At 36.4% G+C, this 22,661-nt stretch overlaps 1 protein-coding gene across 2 annotated transcripts in view; it reads left to right on the top strand.

The window, feature by feature from the left end:
* The window catches only part of UNC13C (unc-13 homolog C), a 632,546-nt gene that overhangs the window by 241,568 nt on the left and 368,317 nt on the right, over positions 1 to 22,661 (top strand). For both annotated transcript variants that reach the window (XM_062204781.1, XM_062204780.1), the window contains 2 exons: positions 400 to 627; positions 2,548 to 2,689. In XM_062204781.1, coding sequence (XP_062060765.1) covers positions 400 to 627; positions 2,548 to 2,689 — 370 coding nt within the window. The remainder of the gene's footprint in view (positions 1 to 399; positions 628 to 2,547; positions 2,690 to 22,661) is intronic.

Below are 22,661 nucleotides of genomic sequence, written 5' to 3' on the forward strand. Positions count from 1 at the left end.
GAGCTGGCCTGGAAGAGGGGCAACCGGGACATGATCGGTGCCCCGACCGGGACTAGAACCCGGTGTGCCAGCGCGGCAAGGTGGAGGATTAGCCTAGTGAGCCGCGGCGCCGGCCTTGAATTTTGTTTTGAAAGTTTGAGCCAAAATATCGCACAGCGCGGATTTCTTCCAATAATACAGTGGGGAAACTGGACATCACAAAGGTCAATTTACTTGCAATAACAAAATGAAGGCAAATTGTTTGACATTGCAGCCTAGTAATTTGTTTCCCAAAAAGGCCACCCTGAATTCTCAAGGTAAAAATATTATTTCACTCTCATATCGCTCCTTCTCTTTTCCCTCATACCTTCGAAAAGTAGCGCATGTATGTCCTCATCACTGTTGAATTTTCCATTACAGGAGCAGCAGAAAAGAGTTCCAAGCATGGTGCTGAAGACAAGACTCAGACCATTATTACAGCCATGAAAGAAAGAATGAAGATCAGGGAGAAGAACAGGCCAGAAGTGTTTGAAGTAATTCAGGAAATGTTTCAGATTTCGAAAGATGATTTTGTACAGTACACAAAGGCAGCCAAACAAAGTGTTCTGGATGGGACATCTAAGTGGTCAGCAAAAATCACTATTACAGGTAAAAACTTGTCTTCTTCAAAAATTGTATTCCACATTGATATGTTTATGTGTCTTGGAAAAACACTGCTAATAATAATGATAGGTAAATAATCTTATCAATATTGACAAGAGGTCTGGATGCTTCTTCAAATTTATAAAATATGTGCTAGGTAATTGTAATAATTTTCATCTGTCTTAGTCTTTACAAAAGTTATTTCATAGGAAAACACTACCTGTTTCTCAACACATTCATCAGTTCCCTGCAGTTTACAAAGATTTGCTTTGCTGCCATCTGCAATTGATAAATTAAAGACAGCCAATAATCTCTTCAGTTTTCTTTCTTTTTTTTTTAATGAGAAAGCATCTTACTTACTCCTGATTCACTATTCCTCATTCATTTAGTCTTTCAGTAAAGGCAGTTTGGGCTGAGTGATATCTTGTCATTTGTACTTCTGAAGTTGATTGTAATACAAACAGCAAAGTACCTATGTATTGTGTCAACATTTACCAAACCTCTTAAATTATTCATACTGGATTTACAAGGTAAAATAAAGGTCCTCCTTTTACTAGGTTGAGTTGCTCATTACTGAAAACAAACTCGTAAATAACTAAAATGGAAATCATAGACCCTTGAATTGTTTTGGCTATTTGTTCCCATATTGTATACAATTCTCATCTCTCTGTTCAATGTATACAGCAATGTGTATATGCACATATAATTAATACATATATGCATGCAAATGGCTACAGTTGATTAGAGATAGAAGCCAGTGTTACCTAAAGGAGAATTTAAAACTTTCAGATAACATTGTATGTTTGTATCATGTATGTGTAATGTGCTATCTTAAAGTATGTTTATTATGGAATAGATAAATCTAGCTAGTTAGCAAATGCATTCTCTCACATAATTATCACAAAATTACCATTTTTTGTGGTGAGAACATAGTCTCTTTGTTTTTCTAGACATTGTCATTAACTGTAGTCACCTTACTATACAATAATCTCTTGAAATTTTCTCTCTTAACTGTAGTTATGTATCCTTTGACCAAATTTTCAGTTCCTCTTCCTTCTACCCAGCTTCTGGAAAACACCATTTTATTTTCTACTTTTATGGGATCATCTATTTTAGATTCCACATATGAGCAAGATGGCAAGATGATGCAGTATTTGTCTTTCTGTGCCTGGTCTATTTTTTTTTATCATCATGTCCTTACATGTTATTCAAAGTAGCAGGTTTCATTTTCTCTTATTTCTACTTAAAAATGGGCAAAAGATTTGAATAAACATTTCTCTGAAAAGTCACACAACTGCCAATAGGTATATGAAAATATGTCTAGCATTACTAATTATTAGGGAAACAATAAAAACAGAGTAAGATATCACCTCACACATGTTATATTGGCTGTTATCCAAAAGACAGGAGATAATATGTTGTTGGGGATATGGAATAATAGAACTCTTGCACATTATTGGAGGGAATGTATGTTAGTACAGCTCTTAAAGAAAACAAATGGCAGTCACTCAAAAAATTAAAAATAGAATTAAAATATCTAGCAATCTCACTACTGGATATAAATCCCAAAGAAATGAATAGAGTATGTTGAAAAGACATCTATGCTTCCATGATTATTAAAACAGTATTCACAGTAGCCGAGATAGAGAATCAGCCCAAGTGTCCATCAGTGGATAAATGGATAAAGCAAATATTGAATATATACACAGAAAAAATTGCTATTCAGCCATAAAGAACAAAAGGAAGAGTTTCATGGTTGGAGCACTTCTTTAATTCAATAGTTCCTTAAGATACCAAGACTGGAGGCAATGGAAATGCATCTGCAAATCCACTGGGCAAAATGATAGCAAATGTATTCCTTAAATATAATTTTTTGTTTCTGGAAAAAAAATCATTATATTGAAATGTTCCTTTGGTTTATTTCAGTGGTTTCTGCACAAGGCTTGCAGGCAAAAGACAAAACTGGGTCCAGTGACCCATACGTTACAGTTCAAGTGGGAAAAAACAAAAGGAGAACTAAAACCATTTTTGGAAACCTGAATCCAGTATGGGACGAGAAGTTTTATTTGTGAGTACATAATATGTTACTATTACAAATATTGAAATATCTTGAGTATAAATGTGACAGACATACAAAGTACACAAGTGGTAATTACCTCAAATTTTAATGGTTTCAGGACAACATTATAAAAAGAGTGAAATAGATGTTTGCGCTTAAGACTCTCATAATAGTTGTCATTTTTTTCTATGTCTTTAGAAGGAAATGTATAAAAAAGAATACTTCATACCAAAATAAAAATGACACAGTTATGGTCAGTTTTCAGGAGAAAAAAGTAAAGGTTCACAAAATGATCTCTAATGTGAGATGACGCAGCATAGCCAGGAATCTCCAGGGTTCCTTCAGCGGCATCTTGCCACCCGAAGATGGCTCCCAATGACCACAGAAGGGCTGCAAGGAGGACCTGGCCCAGCCCTTGGAAGAGAACCTAACCTGCCCTAATTCCCTAATTCTGTTGCTCAGACTGTTGATGATGGCTTTAATGAACTCTTATTCTCTGTGAGAACATTGCTGTTTAAACCTCTGATATCTTATGCCTAACAGCAAAAAAAAGATTTTCTCTCTAGGGTCCTTTTCTCGCACTCCTCTTTTGGAGAGACAAAAACAGAACTTTCAATTACCATTTCATAGAAATGAAAATATCCAAGTTTTTTTTTTTTTTTAAGTTTTTTTTATTTGGGGGGCCGGCATGGTGGCGTAGTGGGTAAAGCCACTGCCTACAGTGCTGGCATCCCATGTAGGCAACAATTCAAGTCCTGGCTGCTCTGTTTCCGATCCAGCGTTCTGCTGTGGCCTAGGAGACGCAGTAGAAGGTGGCCCAGGCACTTGGGCCCCTGCACCCGCGTGGGAGACTCGAAGCTCCTGGCTCCTGGCTTTGGATCAGCACAGCTCCAGCCGTTGTGGCCAACTGGGACGAGTGAACCAGCGAATGGAAGACCTCTCTCTATGCCTCTCTGTAACTCTGCCTTTCAAATAAACGAACAAATCTTAAAAAAAAAAAAAATCAAAAAAAAGATTTATTTATTTGAGAGGCAGAGTGACAGAGGGAGGGGGAGATTTGGGGATCTTCCTGTGCTGATTTACTATACAAATACCCACAATAACCTAGAGTGAGCCAGGCCAAACCCAGGAGCTGGGAACATTAACCAGATCCCCTCCACGGGTGATAGGAATCCAGATACTTGGGCCATCACTTGCTGTCTCCCAAACACATTATCAAGAAACTGAATTGGAAGTATAAGAGCCAGGACTTGAACAAGGCTCAATAATATGGTATCCCAAGCAGCAGCTTAACTCACCTGTAAGTGAACTTAAAGGCAGTGCCTTTTGCTTTCTGCTTTGTTTGCAAATGGCTTAACAGTGAATCTCAGTGGCATGCTAAGTAACAAACCCAGGACAAACAGCTTATTTGAGCCTGCAGGCAGTAGCTTGAAAGAAGCAGATTTTCTCCTGTATATGGGCTGATGAAGGAAAGCAGTAAGAAATAAGTTTGGAAAATCACTTGAGAACAAATGGATGTTACTATAGAATGATTTAGGGAATTTGGATAGTTTCTGCTTACAGACTTATGGGAGACACTAAAGATTCCTTTATTTTTTAAAAGAAGGTAGGAAATTGATTGGTAGTTGCAAAATAAATTCCTTCTGAGACCAAGGAAATGAATAAAACAGAATAAGGACAACAAAGGGGAAGGGTAGAGGCACCAGCATAAATACCTGAGCACCCCCAAATTGTTCTTCCTGCCCCTTTGGAAGTCAACTCTGCTGACTCCCTTGTGCCAAGGCAAATCCCTCATCTGCTCCCTGAGGCTATAGATTGCTTTTCGCTTTGCATTTTCTAGAATTTCTAGAAAATTTGTATTTTCTTTCACGCAATTCCCTTCACAATATTATTGGTAGCTTTGGGACCCGCAAGGAGAGAAGGCCTATACTTCCGGGAGTGGAGAGTCCCTACCCGCACTTTCAGGGAAGAAAAGCCCTTGTCACGGTCCCCACGGGTGCCTAAAGGTAAACCAGTGAGGATCAGACCTGCCTCAACCTTTAACCCCCAAGCCCTGTACCTATAAAAGGAGCCCTCCCAACTTCTGACACGCGACTTCCCCGCTCTGTGGGGACTGGGGAACCTTGCCCTGGAGCGGAATCCCAATAAAAGCTTGTGAATTAATTGATTATTCTGCCTGGGAAGATTTGTTATGTGCCGGACACCTTGCAATTATATTGAACTCAGTCTACATTGTAGGGTATAACAAGAGCTGATTTCTTTGTATGGCTTGGTAGCATGCCACTGTATAGATATGTCAGTCAGTTCTGCTTTCACTCCTTGATGGATATTTTTGTTCTTTCCAGTTGTTGGTTCTTAAAAACAAAGCCATTAGAAATATTTGTTTATAAATATTTGTATGAACTTTTGTTTTTATTTCTCTTCGATAATATCTGTGAGTGGAATTGCTAGATGGTATTTTCAAACTATATATAATATATAATACTTAACATATTTAATACTTAATATTTAACATTAATATCAAATATCATAAATTATAATATTATATTATAATATCATAATTATATAAATTATAATATAAGTATTATAAATATTTAGTATTAAATATATTTAATGTTTAATATTAATAATTTAATATTCTAGGTACTTTTCCTAACTAGTTATACCATTTTATATTTCTACCAAGAATGTATGTTAGTTGCAATTCAAATCCATCCTCCCAATACTTGATAAGGCTAGTCTCTGAATTTTAGCCATTCTAGCTAGTGTATGGTAGTATCCTATAATGGTTTTAGTTTGCATTTCTCTCATGACCCATATTTTCAGCATCTTTTCTTGTGCTTATGTGCTACCTATGTGTTCTCTTTGGTATGTGTTGGTCCTGAATGGTGGCTTGACTCACCAAAACCATAATACATGCCCCATACTACACTTTTTTTTAAAAGATTTATTTATTTATTCAAAAGTCAGAGTTACACAGAGAGAGGAGAAGCAGAAAGAGAGAGAGGTCTTCTATCAGATGGTTCACTCCCCAATTGGCCACAATAGCTGGAGCCACACCGATCCGATGGCAGGAGCCAGGAGCTTCTTCCGGGTCTCCCATGCGGGTGCAGGGGCCCAGGGACTTGGGCCATCTTCTGCTGCTTTCTCAGGCCATAGCAGAGAGCTGGATGGAAAGTGGAGCAGCAGGGTCTCCAACCTGCTTCCATATAGGATGCCGGTGCTTCAGGCCAGGGCGTTAACCCGCTGAGCCACAGTTCCAGCCCCGGATACTACACATTTTTTAAGAACATTTTGAAGACTATTCTATTTGTGACTTCTAAAATTTTTGCAGCAAAATAAAAAATGTTTTAAATTTCATTTTCCATGAAACTTTGAAGTTTCTTCAATTATGTATGTGAATATGGATATGAATATGTAGAATGATATATGAAATTCATATATAGGACCTCTTTAACTTTTGTACTTTTTTATTTTTAAAAGGGAAACAAGTTTCATATATTTCATAAATTCAGTTGTTTTTTAAAGATTTATTTATTTATTTGAAAGGCAAAGGTATAGAGAGGCAGACGGAGAGAGAGAGAGACAGGAAGAGGCTTTCCATCTGATAGTTCGCTTCCCAAATGACCACAATGGCTGGAACTGAGCTGATCCAAAGCCAGGAGCCAGGAGCTTCTTCTGAGTTTCCCAGGCGGGTACTGAGGTCCAAGCACTTGGGCCATCTTCTACTGCTTTCCCAGGCCATAGGAGAGAGCTGGATCAGAAGTGGAGTAGCCAGAACACGAACAGGCGCCCATGTGGGATGCTGGCACTACAGGCAGTGGCTTTACCCTCTATGCCACACTGCCAGCCCCATAAATTTAGTTTTAAGAACATAATAATACTTCCTACCTTGACCTCCCCACTACTCCCACCTTGCCTTCTTATTTTTCTTTGAATTTTTACAATGCATACTTTCAACTTCTTTATAATCACAAGCTTTCCCACCAGTAAAGAAAGAATTCAACAAATAGTGAGAAAAATCACTGCTCCTCAAGAGTATAGACAATGGCTATAAACAATAATCACATCACAAAATATCAATTTCCCTTTTTACATTTTTTTGTGCCCTCTCCATTAGCACAAATGAGGGAAAACATATTTATTACTTTTTGGACTGGCTTATTTCACTAAGCATAATCGTCTCCCAGTTGTATCCTTTTTGTTGCGAAAGACAAGATTTCACTGTTTTTTTATGACCAAGCAGTATTCCACCATGTATATATACCACAGTTACTATATCCAGTCATCAGTTAATGGATATCTAGCTTGATTCCATATCTTAGCTAGGGTGAGTTGAGCTGCTTTAAATACCAGGGGTACCGATAACTCTTTCATGCTGATATCATTCCCATGGGTAAATTCTCAGGAGTGAAATGGTTGGATCACATGTTGATCTGTTTTCAGATTTCTGAGGAATCTCCATACTGTCTTCCATAATGGTTGTACGAGTTTACATTCCCACCAATAATGCTTTAGGATATGTTTTTCCCAACATCGTTGATAGCATATGTTATTTTTTGATTTTTGGATGATAGTGGATCTAATAGGGGGGAGGTGAAACCTCGTTGTGATTTTTTTTTATTTGCATTTCCTTGATGGCTCATGATCCTGAGCATCTTTTCATGTGTCTACTGCACATTTGTATTTCATCCTTTTAAAAAATGCCTCTTCATATCCTCAGCCCATTTCTTAACTGGATGCCTTGTTTTGTTGTTGTTGAGCTTCTTGACCTCCTTATATCTTCTGGATATTAGTCCTTTATCAGATGTATAATTTGCAAATAATTTATCCTGTTCTGCCATGTGCCTGTTTACTTTGTTTAGTGTTTTCTTTGCCATGTATAGGCTTTTAGCTTGATGTAATCCCATTTGTCTATTTGTGCCTTTCTTGCCTATGCTGCTAGGGTCTTATCCACGAAGTCTTTGTCTATGCCAGTGTCTTTTAGGGTGTCCCCTATGTTTCCTTCTAGTAATCTGGTAGTTTTAGGTCTTAGATCTAGATCCCTGATCTGCTGTGAATTGATTTTTGCATAGTTTGTAGGGTGGGGTCTTGTTTAATCTCTTTGTACAGAGATCTGGTTTTCCCACTGTCACTTGTTGAAAAGGCTGTCCTTCCTGCAAGGAGTGATTTTAGCTCATTTGTCATAGATTAGTTGGTTGTAGATGTGTGGATTAATTTCTGGTGTCCATAATCTGTTCCATTGGTTGATGTGTCTATCCTTTTGCCAATAGAAACCTATTTTGATTATAACTGTCCTGTTTCATGTCTTAAAGTTGTCCAATTTTTTTCACTAGTATTGTTTCTATTTCTTTTTTTCTTTTCTCCTCTTTCCATTCTGTGTTTCATTTCAGATTATTTGTATTGTAATGAATTACATTTACTTTTCTTCCATATGTGCAACTTGCTACATATTCAAGTCACTTTATTTTTTTATATCAGATATTTTATTTTCTGTTTAACTTGCGAAATATGCAATATTTATAGTAACTGTTTTGGTGTCCTTGACTGCCCATTCGACTTTTGTGTTCATTTTCAATTTTGATTTATATAGTTTCTCCTCATTATATTTTATGATTTATGCTGCTTTATATAATTAGTCATTTTAGATTCAATTTTAGACATTAAAAATATTATCTCGTCATTTGCTGAATATTTTGGGATCTTGTAAGTATTCTTGAGTTTTATTCTGGACATAGTTAATTTGCATGGGAAGTACATAGTAGTTGTGTAATTCATTGAATCTTGCATGTAGCACCTTTTAAATGAGAATAAAATAGGTTAATTATTCCCCACTATGCAGGCAAGAGTCTTCCACTCTGCCCATTGACTCATGAGTTTTTCTAGTCTGTCCAGTGGAAATTAGCACTATTTCTGGACCTGGGTGAGTGTTACAGCTAATGCTTCAATGACTCATCTTAGCCTTGGGTAAATTCATCACATGCATGCCCTTATAATTACTCCACTGGTTTCTCAAGTAGAACTCTGTACAGATTGTTGAACTAGTTCTTCATTCATCACTCTTGTTTTCATTAGGCTCTGTGACTTCTAGCTCCTCTGATTTTTTTCCCAAACCCTAAGTCTGTCTTTTAAACTCAGAGTCTTATCATTTCTACCTAAGTTCTCTTTCCTGGCAGAGTGGCTAGGAAACCTCAAAAAGGGAGCTGAAGTAATCAAAAGGTTTTTTGTTGTTCTTTTGCTTCTCAGGCATCACTGTTCTTCATTGTCAAAAGCCTCACTGTATTGAAAACCATTGCTTCATGTATCTTATTCTCGTTGATATTTCATGTGGAATGATATCTCGGGTCCACGTTATTCTCTCTTGATTGGATTAGAAAGCCTGAGCATCAAAATTTATGATAAAGAGAATAAATAAAACATTATGAGAGCCAGCACAAGACATGTCAAACAAATAAAACTTCTGGAGGCATTGGATCCAGTTATGGTCTGTGATAAAATATCTATCCAAAGGAATCTGATTGTGAAATTATTTAATAGAGCACTCTAATCCTACCAAGACTCCTGCACTTGGAAAAATAAGCTCAGTAACAAATGCAATGCATGGGGAGAAACTACCCAAGACCATGATAAAGTTCATGCAGGAGGTCTAGATGTGACAGTGCCCAGCATTATCCAGCATAGCAACAGTGCTTTCACCCACCACACAGGCTACAAAGCATCATGATTCATGGACGCAGAAGTGTGTAATGGAATGGACCATTAAAATATGAACCCAATTAAACTTGAATTTTTTCATCAATTAAATGAAGAAATTGGGAAAAGCAATATCTTATAGATCATTTGCTCATTTTCAGTTGACTGATTCTCATTTCAGCAGTACTTTATTTTCATATAATTTTCTTTGTCTCATTCCTCTAATTTCATTTTGATGGAAAGTACCGTCTGTATTGGCAATAACAATATATGAAATTTTTATATAACTTAATTTTCAAAGAAAAAATTAATTTCAAATCCATTATACCCTGCCATGCATGAAATGTATATGGCCCATACTTTTTCACAATATATTCACTTTGTTAACAAAGCATTTAAGAGCTTTTGATGAAGTAACACTCATAGTTGATTTTTATTTGTTTTTTATTGATAATATCAAAAAATAGTGCCAACTATTTTTAGAATTAATTACTTTTTTCATTAGCTTCCTGAACTCTGAAATTCTATATTTGTTAGAGGTTCAATATTTCTGGTTCCAGGAATTCTGTACGGAATCTGTGCATGTTTTCATTTTACCATGAAATTGGCATAAGAATTGCAAAGTTATTTTTTTTATAATTGACTGTCTTCAGCTAGAGAAAATCAGTTTATTGTTTTTGTGTAAATTTTGAAAAATGAATATGTGTCAGAAATGAATTCACACATGCCTCCCCTTATTCTGACAGTTCTGCCTTGTGAACTGGGGTGTGGAAATTATCCTGAAATTCTGAAAATAGAATGCTTTATTAATAGTATGGCTTTACTTTTCACTTGGGGCTACTTCCTTAATGTCTGAGCTTAGTTTTTCTAGTATGAAAAACTTGGATCATAAGACATAGCTCACAGTATTGTTATATTTGTTGAAATAATGTATATAAGCCTCCTGACAGTTGTATTACTACCATTACTATCATGAATCATTTACCTATTACCACCATAGCCATTGACCATACAACCATTACTATTATAACCATAGCCATATAACCATTTACTATCAGCAGTCATTTCCTGTGCACTGAGCTTCAGAACTTCAGATCAAATGTAGTGCTCTCATGTCAAAGTCCCAACTTGAATAGTGAGGCCAAGAAAGAATCAATGAATAGGATGCTATAAAAAGAAAAAGAAAGTACTGCTGTAATAAAAGTCGGAGAAGTGAGATTCAGCAAAGAATCCAAGAGACTGACCAAGTCCATCATTTTACTGATGAGAAAATTGAAGTTCAAATGGGTTATGGCAGAACCAGAGCTACAAAGCAACTCCCTGTTGTGAAGCCACAAAGAAGAAACAAAGTGTACTTTTTTCCTATATACAGACTTTTTCTTTGAAAAATCCATTCGACCTCAACAAGGCAAGCAGTCACAATGAAGGTGGTTAAAATGTAATTAAGACAATTTTTTGACATTGGGATTTGATTGGAAAGCTCCTTATCACCATTAGTGACAATTAGATACCCTCCAGAGAATTTTTTAAGGTTTATTTTTATTTATTTGGAAGGTGGAAAGGAAGAAAGGGCGGGGGGGAGAGAAGGAGAGATCAATCAATCTTCCATCCACTGGTTCATTCCCCAAATGTCCACAACATCTGGTGCTGGGTCAGCAAAAGCCAGGGGACCAGAAATTTATCCAGAACTCCCATGTGGATGGCAAGGATCCATTAAGTACTGCTTCCTAGGGTGTACATTAGCAGGAAGCTGGAATCAGAAGTGGAGCCAGGACAATTCCCATGCACTCTGACATGGGATGTAGGTGTCCCAAGCATCATCTAACCCACTATGACAAACTTCTATGGAGATTTTAAAGCTAATAATTTAAATGTAAACATTATCTATCTTACCTTAGGATTAAACATGAAGTTTGAAATTTCAATCTTCAAAAGACCACAAATGTTTTGTGAAACTGACATGGGGCATTCTGGAACATATTTGCAGGGAACAGAGAGGCATGACCAATTAAGGCCTTGTAGGAATCTGGGTTGGGAGTAGTTGTAAACGCATGTCCAAATCTTACAATAACACATGAAGATTAATTAAGATAATGTAAATGAAAGTGCTTTGAAAATGATAAAATATTATATAAATCTAAAGTGCTCATTGTCTTTGCTCTTTGATAAGCTCTATGGTTGATCATTTCATGATTAATTCTGACATTTGATTTCACTTTCCTATGCTGCTCTAATGAAATGTTTTATGCTTATCATAAACCATTTCCCCAGGAAGAAAAGGAACTAGCCTCTCGCAATGGGTCACAGAGGGAAAATGGCAATACCATCTGTTCGTTTGAGTAAATTTGGGATTAGGAAGCTATCATGTTATGTATGTGTTGACACTGTGCTTTCAGAGGGCTCTATACCTGATACTTAGTGTTGCATTTTTGTAAACTTTTGAAATAAAATCATATTTGTGTTGAATCTTCCCTGGAGGAGGGAGAGATCCTAAAGTTGTAGTTGAGATGTGCTTTTTAATCTATTTTTAATTGGTACTAGCCACTGGAGTAAAGAATTATGTTAATGACAGATATCTGTTTAACTCAGTTCCTATAGTAAAAGTGCAAGGATGCCTTTATATACTGTGGAATTGAAAAGGCAAAGCACTAGTTCACTTGCTTCTGTGGGTATTAACTAAACTCCACCCATGTTGCCAGAGTGACCCTCATATGCAAAGCAGTATCCCACCTGCCATGGAAAGCATTGATTTTATGAGTGATTCGACATTATACAAAAACCTGTCTAGTTTACGTGATTAGAAATGTGAGTCCCAGAACTGTTCTGGGTCTGACAGGCTCATTGACTTCCCAGAAACATCTTAACCTCTTTGAATCTCAGTGTCATAGTGGGAAATTTATATTAAAAAAATTCTATATCTTTTTTCCTGTCTTTTTTGGCTGTATCTCTGTTTTTTTTTTAATTTAAAAATATAGTTTTTTAGATAACTTATTTTAAATTTACATTATAGTCAGTGGTTCCATTAACTGGTTCCATTATTGGCTCCACTGTGGTGAAGGAGGCTAAGCCTCCACCTGTGACACCGACATCCCAAATGGGTGCCGGTTTGTGTCCCAGCTGCTCCTCTTCCAATTCTGCTTATGGCCTGGGAAAGCTGTGGAATTGGACTCCTGCACCCACTTAGGAGATCCAAAGGAAGCTTCTGGCTCCTGGCTTCGGATTGGCCCAGCTCCAACCTTTGTAGCTCTTTGGAGAATGAATCAGAGGTTGGAAGATCTTCCTCTCTGTCTCTCCCTCTCTCTGTCTACAACTCTGCCTCTCAAATAAATAAATAAATAAAATACTTTAAAAGTGTGAAATGATCATAGTACAGCAGGAGACTAGGCAAGGACTATAGACAATAATGAAATGAAAAGATATTCAACTTTACCCATATAAAATAAATTTTTAAATAGTCACAAAACCATTAAAACCAAACCATTAAAACTTCAATACTATATAATTCCTATCAATTGTTTGACATAATTTGACGCAGCACTGTATCTACAGTGGAGTTATTGTGAGAAGCTGTGTTACATGAAAGCACCATAAATTCACAACACCATTGCTTAGATGCATGATTTCTTTCGCTCTTTCAAAACATGTGTCAGCCACATCCAATTCCTAATACCCAGCTGTGGGGCAGACAGAGTGCCTCAGACCCACAGCTCTCCAGCATACCAGTAGCAGCACTGTTGGGGCTGGAAGATGAATTAAATAAACTAAACTATATGAGAGATAGCCTATAAATACAACAATTAAATAAAATATCTTCATAGCACAGCAGACTCATATTTTAAAATGACAGCCTGGGTGTAATCAAGGATTTGATTTATTGCCTTGCTTTCTAACCATCCTTTTCTGGGTTCTATGGGAAGGAGTGTTTTCACAGTTGCCTGAAGTAGCAGTGATGGTATCGGCATGAGCAAGTCATTTGTCAAAGACGGTTCCACGGTTGTCTAAAGCAGGAAGAAGTGCAGTCACACTTTATGAGATTAGAATTTTTTAAAGTAATAATTGCCTGCATTGTGACTATGTCTGCTGGTCAGGAAATAGAATAACCACTGCTCCCTTTCAGTTGCTAAATGAGATTGAGCCGTTACCAATCCACAAACAGCAGAGCCATTGGCGTAGCACTGACTTTTTCACTGACTCACACCATAACCTAAAAGTTTTGTAATAAGGACAGGAATGTCTCTGGAAATAGATCTGGACTGAATTTCATGAAATATGAACTTAGTTTCACCAGTGATAATTCTTTCATCTTCAATAAACCATATCATATTGGTACCATCCTTAGAGGTAACCTTGTGATATTCCATAGACAGAGATGCAGGGTAGGATGAACTTTTCTTAGGTTTAAGTGGACAACCAAACCAAATGCCAACAAAAGCCCCCAAATCATTATTGACCAGTTGGATTGAAAATATCAGTCCTGGGGCAGGCGCTGTGCTATACTGGGTAAAGCCACTGAGGCCGCGTTGGGATCCCATTTTGGGCGCCAGTTTGAGTCCTGGCTGCTACACTTCCAGATCTCTGCTATGGGCTGGAGAATATCCCAAGTGCTTGGGACCCTGCACGCATGTGGGAGATTCAGAGGAAGCTTCTGGCTCCTGGCTTCAGATTGGCCCAGCTACAGCCATTGTGGCCATTTGGGGAAAGAACCAGCTGAAGGAAGATCCCCCTTCCCCCTCTCAGATCTGCTCTGTAAGAATCCATCCTAATCAGAAGAAGCACACCTCACACTTAAACTAACCCATGGAAAAGGGAGTGGCAGGGGATGATTTCTGGTCCATGGCAACAGGAAGTCCTTGCCAGAATCCAGACAAAGCCAAACAACAGAACGGCCACAGGACAAAAAGGATGATTTCCATTTTATTTTCATCTTTATTTTTCTTGGATAATTTGTCCATCTGTATCTGTCCCCCCAACCCCTTCATTTTATCTCTAACCTCCTCCTTTCCCTTCCTTCTCTCACATTTTCTTCCATACCTTAGTTTGATTCCTGCTAATACTCCATAGCTTTTCGTATCAATACCTTCCACATTTGCTCCAAGAACACGTCTCCCAATTCTGCAGCCACAGTTTACTACCAGAACTATGTTTGGGTTTTTAGCCAGTTAGCCCAAATCATATTTGTAATACAAATCAAATATGCCATGGGTTATTAGTCAGCCTGTGTTTGAAACATCATAGACATTGTGTATTTGGGAAAAGCAGAAAAGCCCTGGTGGTCTCCTGGTCACTTATTTGTGGATTGGAGCAATTTCCCAGAATTGTAACATATCCAGAATGGGCACAAAAACCAACCTGATCTAGCAAGCATTTTCGAGGGTTTTACAATCCCAGGCAATGTGCACTTCATTCCCCTACCTCTTCGATGTGCCCCGTGTGTGAATCAACACTTCCGAAAGCGGAAGCGGAAGAACATCATCCTAGTACTGTTTCTAGCCAAACTAGCAGTCTGCATATCTCTATTGATTCAAATCTCTACCACGTAAACTCCAGATTCTTAGAGTGTTTTTTTTTCAATATCTGCCCCAATACTCTTCAGAGAAATAATTCACAGCACATATATTTATGTGTAAGACATTCCCCTAGATGCAGGCATTGAGGTAAATAGGAAAGGCAAATGCTAAGGGCAGAAAAAGGATGAATGCCTTCTCTTGATGAGCTTTTAGTCTAATTGGAGTAGAGGTGACCCTGAGGCTAATATCATCAAGTTAGAGAAAGGCTTTCCTGGGATTGTGAAAAAATGGCTAGTTCTATTTGAGGCTAAGATCTTGACAATAGAATAGCTATTTGTCTATAAATGAAGGGTGTTTAAAGCAAGGTAGTATTTGAACTCTGGGCAAGAAGTTGCAGATGGATAAGCAACTTTTTGAAGAAGTGTTAATGACTAGGAAAAAAAAAATCTACAACCCAAATCACTGCATAATTATAGACACTGCCTTTTGTATACCCACTTATTGTGTCTCAACTGCTCTCTTATGTGTTGCATGTCACAATAAGTTATAAATTATTATTATTATCATTGTTTTTATCATTTTACAAATAAGGAAGATAAGGCTCAGGAAAATTATAGAATTTTTTTTGCTAAAAAATGTATTCAACAAACAAAAGAAAGAGAAGTCCTATCCGTTTATTCAGTTACAACATTAAATGCCCTTTATGTACTATCTCATTCCTTCACTAGTATCATTTATTCAAACTAACCTCCAAAGGAGAGCCCTGGGAAACTCAAGACAAAATCTTTTTTTTTTTAAGGTTTATTTATTTTATTCAAAAGGCAGAGCTGCAGAAAGAGAGGGAGAGACAGAGACTGAGAGATAGGTCTTCTATTTGCTGATTCACTCCCCAAATGATGCCATCAGCCATAGCTGGACCAGGCCAAAGCCAGGAGCCAAGAGTTTCATCTGGGTCTCCTATGTGGGTGACAGGGGCTCAAGGACTTGGGCCATCCTCCACTACCCTCCTGGGCACACCAGCAATAGCTAGATCGGAAAAAGAGCAGCTGGGACCTGAACCAGGACTTGAACCAGTGCCCAGATGGGATGCTGGCACTGCAGGCAGTGTCTCAACCCCTTGCACCACAGCACCAGCCCCTCAAGACAAAATCTTTACATGAAAAAAAGGTATACAGATATAGAAGCTATACAAAAAGACTAGAATTGAAGTTCCAGAAATGAAAAAATATAATATATAAAATGAAAAGTACAATGAATATAAGTGATAGACAATTAAAGAGTACAGAAGAAAAGATTATTAATTAAAATTTATTATACTGGTAGAAAAATATGAGATGAAAAACTATTATAATGGTAAAAAATATGAAATGAAACACAACAGTGAGACCACTTCACATAACTTAATAAATGTTTAATTAGAATCCCTAAAGGATAGGAGAGAGAGGAGTACAAATTATTTAAGGAAATAATGGCCAAGGTTTTCACAAATGTGACCCAAATTATAAATGCACACAAGATACTCAGTGAACACAAAACAAACAAAATAACTTAGAAAAAAATTAGACCAAGATGCATTGTGATCAAAATCAATGAAGAGAAAAACAAATCAGCCAGAGAAAAAAGACACATATGAAGAAAGAAAAGTAACAGCAGACTTCCATAGAAGCGATTTAAGTAATGAGTGTGGAGCAACAAGTTTAAGTCATTGAAAGAGAAAACATCAAGCTGTAACTCTATACCCAGAGAAAAAAATTTTAAGCAAAGGCAACAAAGTAATTTTTAAAAAGACAAATGAAAAATAGTGATTTTGTTCAAATATAAAAGAAGGTAAAATAATTCCTACACTAAAAGAAATATAAAAGAACTCCTTCAGGCAAAAGACAGGTAATAACCAGACAAAAATATGGATATATGTAAAGGCATGAAATTAATTGAAAGACACCAGAAGTGGTAACGATATTGTCAATTATTAAGACAACTATTTTACTATTTAGATTTCTCTTAAGTATTACTGAAGGCATAAACACAAATAATAACAATTTGTTCCTGGGTTCACATCACATTGACTCGTTAGAACATACGGCAGTGATCACACAGTGTTCTGGTGGGCAAAACTGGACATATGAAACAGTAAGGGTCGTAAATTGCATAATGCCATCTGTACAATGGCCATAACAATTTAAATATGTATATTATAAATTCTAATGCAGTTACTAAAATGGAAAAAAATATCATTATAGTTAATAAGCCAACAAAGTCAATGAAATGCAATATAAATAATGCATCCAAAACAGAAGAAGAAAGGAAAAAGACTTAAAAACATGAAGAAAATAGACAACAACCAAAAGACAATAGATTAAACTTAAATATTCAGATGTTCACATTTAATGTAAAACATCTAAATGCCCAAATGCACAAATAGAAGTTGTCAGATTGATTAAAAAAGTGAATGTCAATTATATATTGTGTGCAAGAAATACGCTTAATGCATAAAGACACAAATAGGTGTATTTCTTGTAGTCCATTACACCCAACAACAGCAGAATACACATATTTCAAGTGCACAACAGACTGTATGTATACTTGGGAAATACATGAAATAATGCTCAATCTCAATAACCATAAAGGAAATGCACATTAAATACAATCAAAAACACTTAACATCTTGTAGATCACTGTACTCTTTGCCTCTCATTCTTTTTCTCTTTTTTTCTGAACCAGCCAAGTTTTTGTTTGTTTCTTTTTTTTTAATAATTTAATTTTACTCAGTCTTTTTTGTTGCTTTGTTATTTTAGTTGTTTCTTCAGATATTCTATTATATATCTTTAAATTATCACAGTTAATTGTGTTAATTACCAGTGATATTATATCACTTCCTATACAATATAAGAAACTTATAGGTATACATTTTCAATTGTCTCTTCTAGAGTTTTATGCTTGTATTGCTGATTGTTAGCAAGAATATAGAGGATCCTGCTTCACTGCTGGTTGGAATATAAAATTGTAAGCCATTTGGGAAAATAGTTCGTTACTTTTTTGAATAGAAACTATGTAACCATATAAAGACTTGCACATAAATATTCAGTTTCTTTCTTTGTAATAGGTAAAACAGAAAGTAACCGAAAATGTTCATCAATAGATGAATGCACATAGAAGTTGTGATATATCTGTAGACTGTACTACTACTCAGTAATGAAAAATAATGAACTATTATTACATAAAACAATGTGGATAAATTTCAAAATAATCATTCTGCATGGCAGAATTCAGACAGAATACTTATACTACAATTTCATTTATGTAAAATTATAGAAAACATGAACAAATATATAGTGTAAGAAATCAAAATGGTAGTTGCCTGGAGAGTGAGGAGGGGAAATTATAAGAGGAATTGATGAAAAAGAACTCTAAGGAAACTTTTGGAAGAGTTGGGTATGTGGATTACATTGACCATGGTAACTGTTCCATGGGGAACACAATGACAAAGACCTAATAAATTGTGTATTTTAAAGATGTGTGATTAATTTTATGTCAATATATCTCAATAAATTGTTAAATATTAAAGGTTCTTGCACAACATATATTTTCTTTAATGCATTAACAAAGTCAGCTTTTATTAATTATTTGTGCTCCACAAATTCAAGATTATATGGAATTATTGCTTGTAGTAGACGATCATGACAACTCCCACCACAAAAATTGTATCAAATGACTCAGGCTACTACCATACTTTCTTTTCTGGTCATTTCTGTTTTCCAGTGTTCTTGTGCGCATCTAAAATAATTTCAATCTTAGAAGAAACATGGGTATCGGTGGAATTTCTGTCCTTGCATTCATAACTGAATGGCAGAGCCAGAACCCAGTCATCTTACTGAAAGTACATGACACATAATGTTCCTAGGCAGAAGGAGGATGTAACTGAAACAGTAATTGGAAAATTTTCATGGTTTACTAATTGATTTCTCCATGAAGTGTTATTACTCAAAAATTAGAGAGTATGTTGTCTTAACTATGCACATTTATTTGAGTCTACTGTTTTTCCTATTAGTCTTACAGCATTTTAGAGCTTTTTTTTTTTTTTTAATAAAGTGTCTGGTGATATTCATGTCCCTTTTGTATGTTAATGTTGTTTCCTGAAGCATGTTTTGAGCTTAAGGACTTTGCACCTCCTAAAATAGAATTGGCTACAAATTAATCTCCTAAATCCACTTAATACTTATTTTCAAGTGAAAATTTCTAAACTTTTTACCTTGAAAAGTGTCTTCTATAAACTTTTAACTCTTCATGTATGTGCAATCTTGCTTCACTTTTATGCTTTTCTTCTTAATATTTCTTGAATTATTTTCTTCCACGAACTTCCAAAGTCATGTCTTTCTTCTCTGTGCACACTACCTGCACATTATTTTGGGGAACTCTGACACTGATATTTTTATTAACATCTCCAGAATGTTTTCCTGCCTGAGAAATGTTTGTTATCCTCTTTCAATTACAGCTCAGTCCAATAAACTGAGATGCTACTTTTGACTAGAACTATGCCTGGAGGACAATGAAAGGGACAAAACGTATTTTGACTTAGTTAAAGCACCAGAGAAAGCAATAGGAAGTAACCTCTTGAGTGTTGTCTATGACTGGGTCCTTGTCATGCCTTTTCACTGTGTCCTCAGAGACTAAGTATAAGGTTAAGAAAGCACAGGATGGAAAACTACCAGTAACTGGGGAGACATCTGGCCTGCATTCTCATCTCACCGTGATTTCTGAGGTGCTCCTGACATCACGTGTTGGCTAGCGTTATGAAACTCCACCGCTGAGAGAATATGTGTTGGAAAAATTCCATAAGAACAGAAACATTAACTTTTATCTTTTAAAAAAGCATTTATTTAAGGTATACAAATTTCGTATAAACAGATTATGAACATACTGATTCTTCCCACCATACCCTCCCTTCTGCTCATGTCACCACCCTCATTTCTACTCTCGCTTCTATTTCCACTCTTAATTTTTACGTGGATCGATTTTAATTTTACTTTAAACCCATAAGATTAACCCTACAGTAAGTGAGTTTGTCTTTCTGACACGCCCAGTACAAGCCATATATAAAATGCATTAAGGTGTGCTTCATTAGATATTTATTGTTTATTTATACTTCATTTTGCCATATTTTACTTGTACATTCAGACACAAGATTGAGATGAGCCCAAATGACTTCAGTAAAAACTACTCAAAAAACTACTATCCTCACTCTGTCTTTTATGACCTTGTCTAAATATGATCAGAGTCGGCAAACTTGGAAGGCTTCCATAGCCTTGGCAACTCATGACGACAGCCTAGGATGGTTACTGGCGCCATAAACTAGAGTGTCAATTTGTTGGGTCAACAACAGGAGCCACTGTGCACTTGCTCCCCATGTGGGATCTCTGTCCTTAATGTGCTGTCCATTGTGATTTAATGCTATAACTAGTACTCAAACAGTATGTTTCACTTTGTGTTTCTATGTGGGTGCAAACTGTTGAAATCTTTATACTAAATTGATCTTCTGTATATAAAGAGAATTGAAAATGAATCTTGATGCAAATGGAAGGGGAGAGGGAGCGGGAGAGGGGAGGGTTGCGGGTGGGAGGGAAGTTATGGGGGGGGGGAAGCCATTGTAATCCATAAGCTGTACACTGGAAATTTATATTCATTAAATAAAAGTTAAAAAAAAAAAACTACTTTTTTAAATATAAGAGTAAAGTTGTGGCAAAAATGCTACATTTTTGGAAAATTAAGTTGCTGATAGCATTTAAGGAATGGCTCTCCAGATATCAGAGGCTGGAGGCTCCTCTATAACAAGGGGCCTTTAAAGACGGGTGGTAACCAGTGGACAAAGTTCTAGAACCAGCCTGTGAGAACACTTTCTTATCATGGATATGTGATCTGAGATTGCTGATATTTGGCTCTTTGGTCATAAGAGAAAGAGCAATTGCACTTTCTACCTGAGTAGTTAGTCTTGTCTTTATATCATCTAAAGCATAGTATTTTTTTTGGGGGGGGTACTTTTTGAAAAGGTGTGTTTATGTTCAGTCACATTGGTGGTCTACTTTTCATTACAAACATTTAAGAGGCTTTGAAGTCATTCAACGTGGTGTTTGATAAAAATGTTATCCAGATGGTCATTGTTATGTGTATCTTCAGTTTCAGCAGCACTAAGGTTTGCATTTTAATGATGAAGGGCAACTATTGCCCATGAGTGTCAATGCCAAAATACCAGTCTTCAATGTTTTGCCCTCTCTGCAGTGAGTTGATATTCTTGTCGCGTTTGTATTCCATCCCTTTGCATTGGTTATAACATCCAGTAAAGGACTTCGCAGAGGACTGAGGTATAAAGCATTACTATTTGTGAGTTCTTAAGCACCGTTGCTCCATTATAGATAATTGGCTGAAGCTTAGATTTAAGAGGAAAAGTTAATTGGAATACGGCATTCCCTAACCTTTCTTTTCTTCGACAATTCCTTGGCGATTTGTGTGGAAGTTGTCTGTAAACCTGCTTCTGGGTTGTTTGTTGATGATATTTAGGATGAGAGGGATGTTAGCTAATAGTGTTTACCTTGATGAGTGCCTCTCCTGATTCCAATTTGGTGTGCAGATAAAGTCTCAGGAAACTGATGCAACTTCAGTGTGCGACTGACATTTTCCTTGTTGCTTCGTTGTTTCTTGGGAATTGTAGCTCTTTTGTTCTGTCAAAGATTCAGGAAGATCTCAGAGAAAAGCAGGTGTAGTGGCTATAGAACCCACGGAAGACTGACCTGTGTGCTCACCAGAGATAAGCTCTGGCTATGTATTTAGTTTAATTCCCTTATCTCTGCTAAGAAATATTCACAAACTTGTTAGAGGCCTCAAGCTTTTCACTAGCTTTGTTTTCTTTTCCAATGCACTGTATAGGAAAAAGTACATATTGTATGTACACGTGTTATTTTATCTATGACAGATGTGCTCCCTGAATGTCAACATAATATCAAAAGAAGGCTTTCCCCAACTTGATTATCAAAATTTAAACTGATAATACTCAGTATTAATGAGAATATAGTAGAGCAGGTACAAAGGTGAGCGTATGTTTGCTTTCCGGAGGCATTTTAGTGTGTGTATGTATTCAGATGTGCATGGGTGTTAGTGTGCATACCATCCAATCTGTCTGATCTATTTTTAATAGTTTGTTTGAAAAGACATTTTCACAAGATCTTAAAGATATGCGTGCAAAGTATTCTCTGTAGTATTCTTTGTAACAGTAAACCAAACCACTGGAAATCTCTATGCCCATCTATTATATTTAAGGTACAAATAAAATAAATTTGGATACATTCATACAATGGAATAAAGTGTAATAGTTTTTGAAATGGATGTAAATGCAAATAAATCAGGATGTGCCTGATATATCAGATTTCAAAAAAACCACATTGCCAAACGGTATGTATAGTATTATTCCACATGTGTAACATTTCAAAGTAAAAACACTCCACTACTTTGAAAACAATGTTCTGACCTCTTAAAGGCAAATACAAACACAAAAAAATCTTTCTATTAAAATATTGACAGTTACATTTAGTGAGTCAAGTGATGCACTGAATGAAGATATCCTAATAAGAAGAATTACGCTCAAGGCAGATGGAAATTGGTAAAGAGCTGCTCCATGGTTCTGAGAAACACTCATTTTAAAAAGTTTAAAGTATGCATGTAATTACACAGAGTGACTAAGTATAAAAATAATGCCAATAAAATGGCTTATGGAACACTATTGTTTTTCCAAA

Source organism: Lepus europaeus, chromosome 11 (genome assembly GCF_033115175.1).
Source record: "Lepus europaeus isolate LE1 chromosome 11, mLepTim1.pri, whole genome shotgun sequence".
Lineage (NCBI taxonomy): Eukaryota > Metazoa > Chordata > Mammalia > Lagomorpha > Leporidae > Lepus > Lepus europaeus.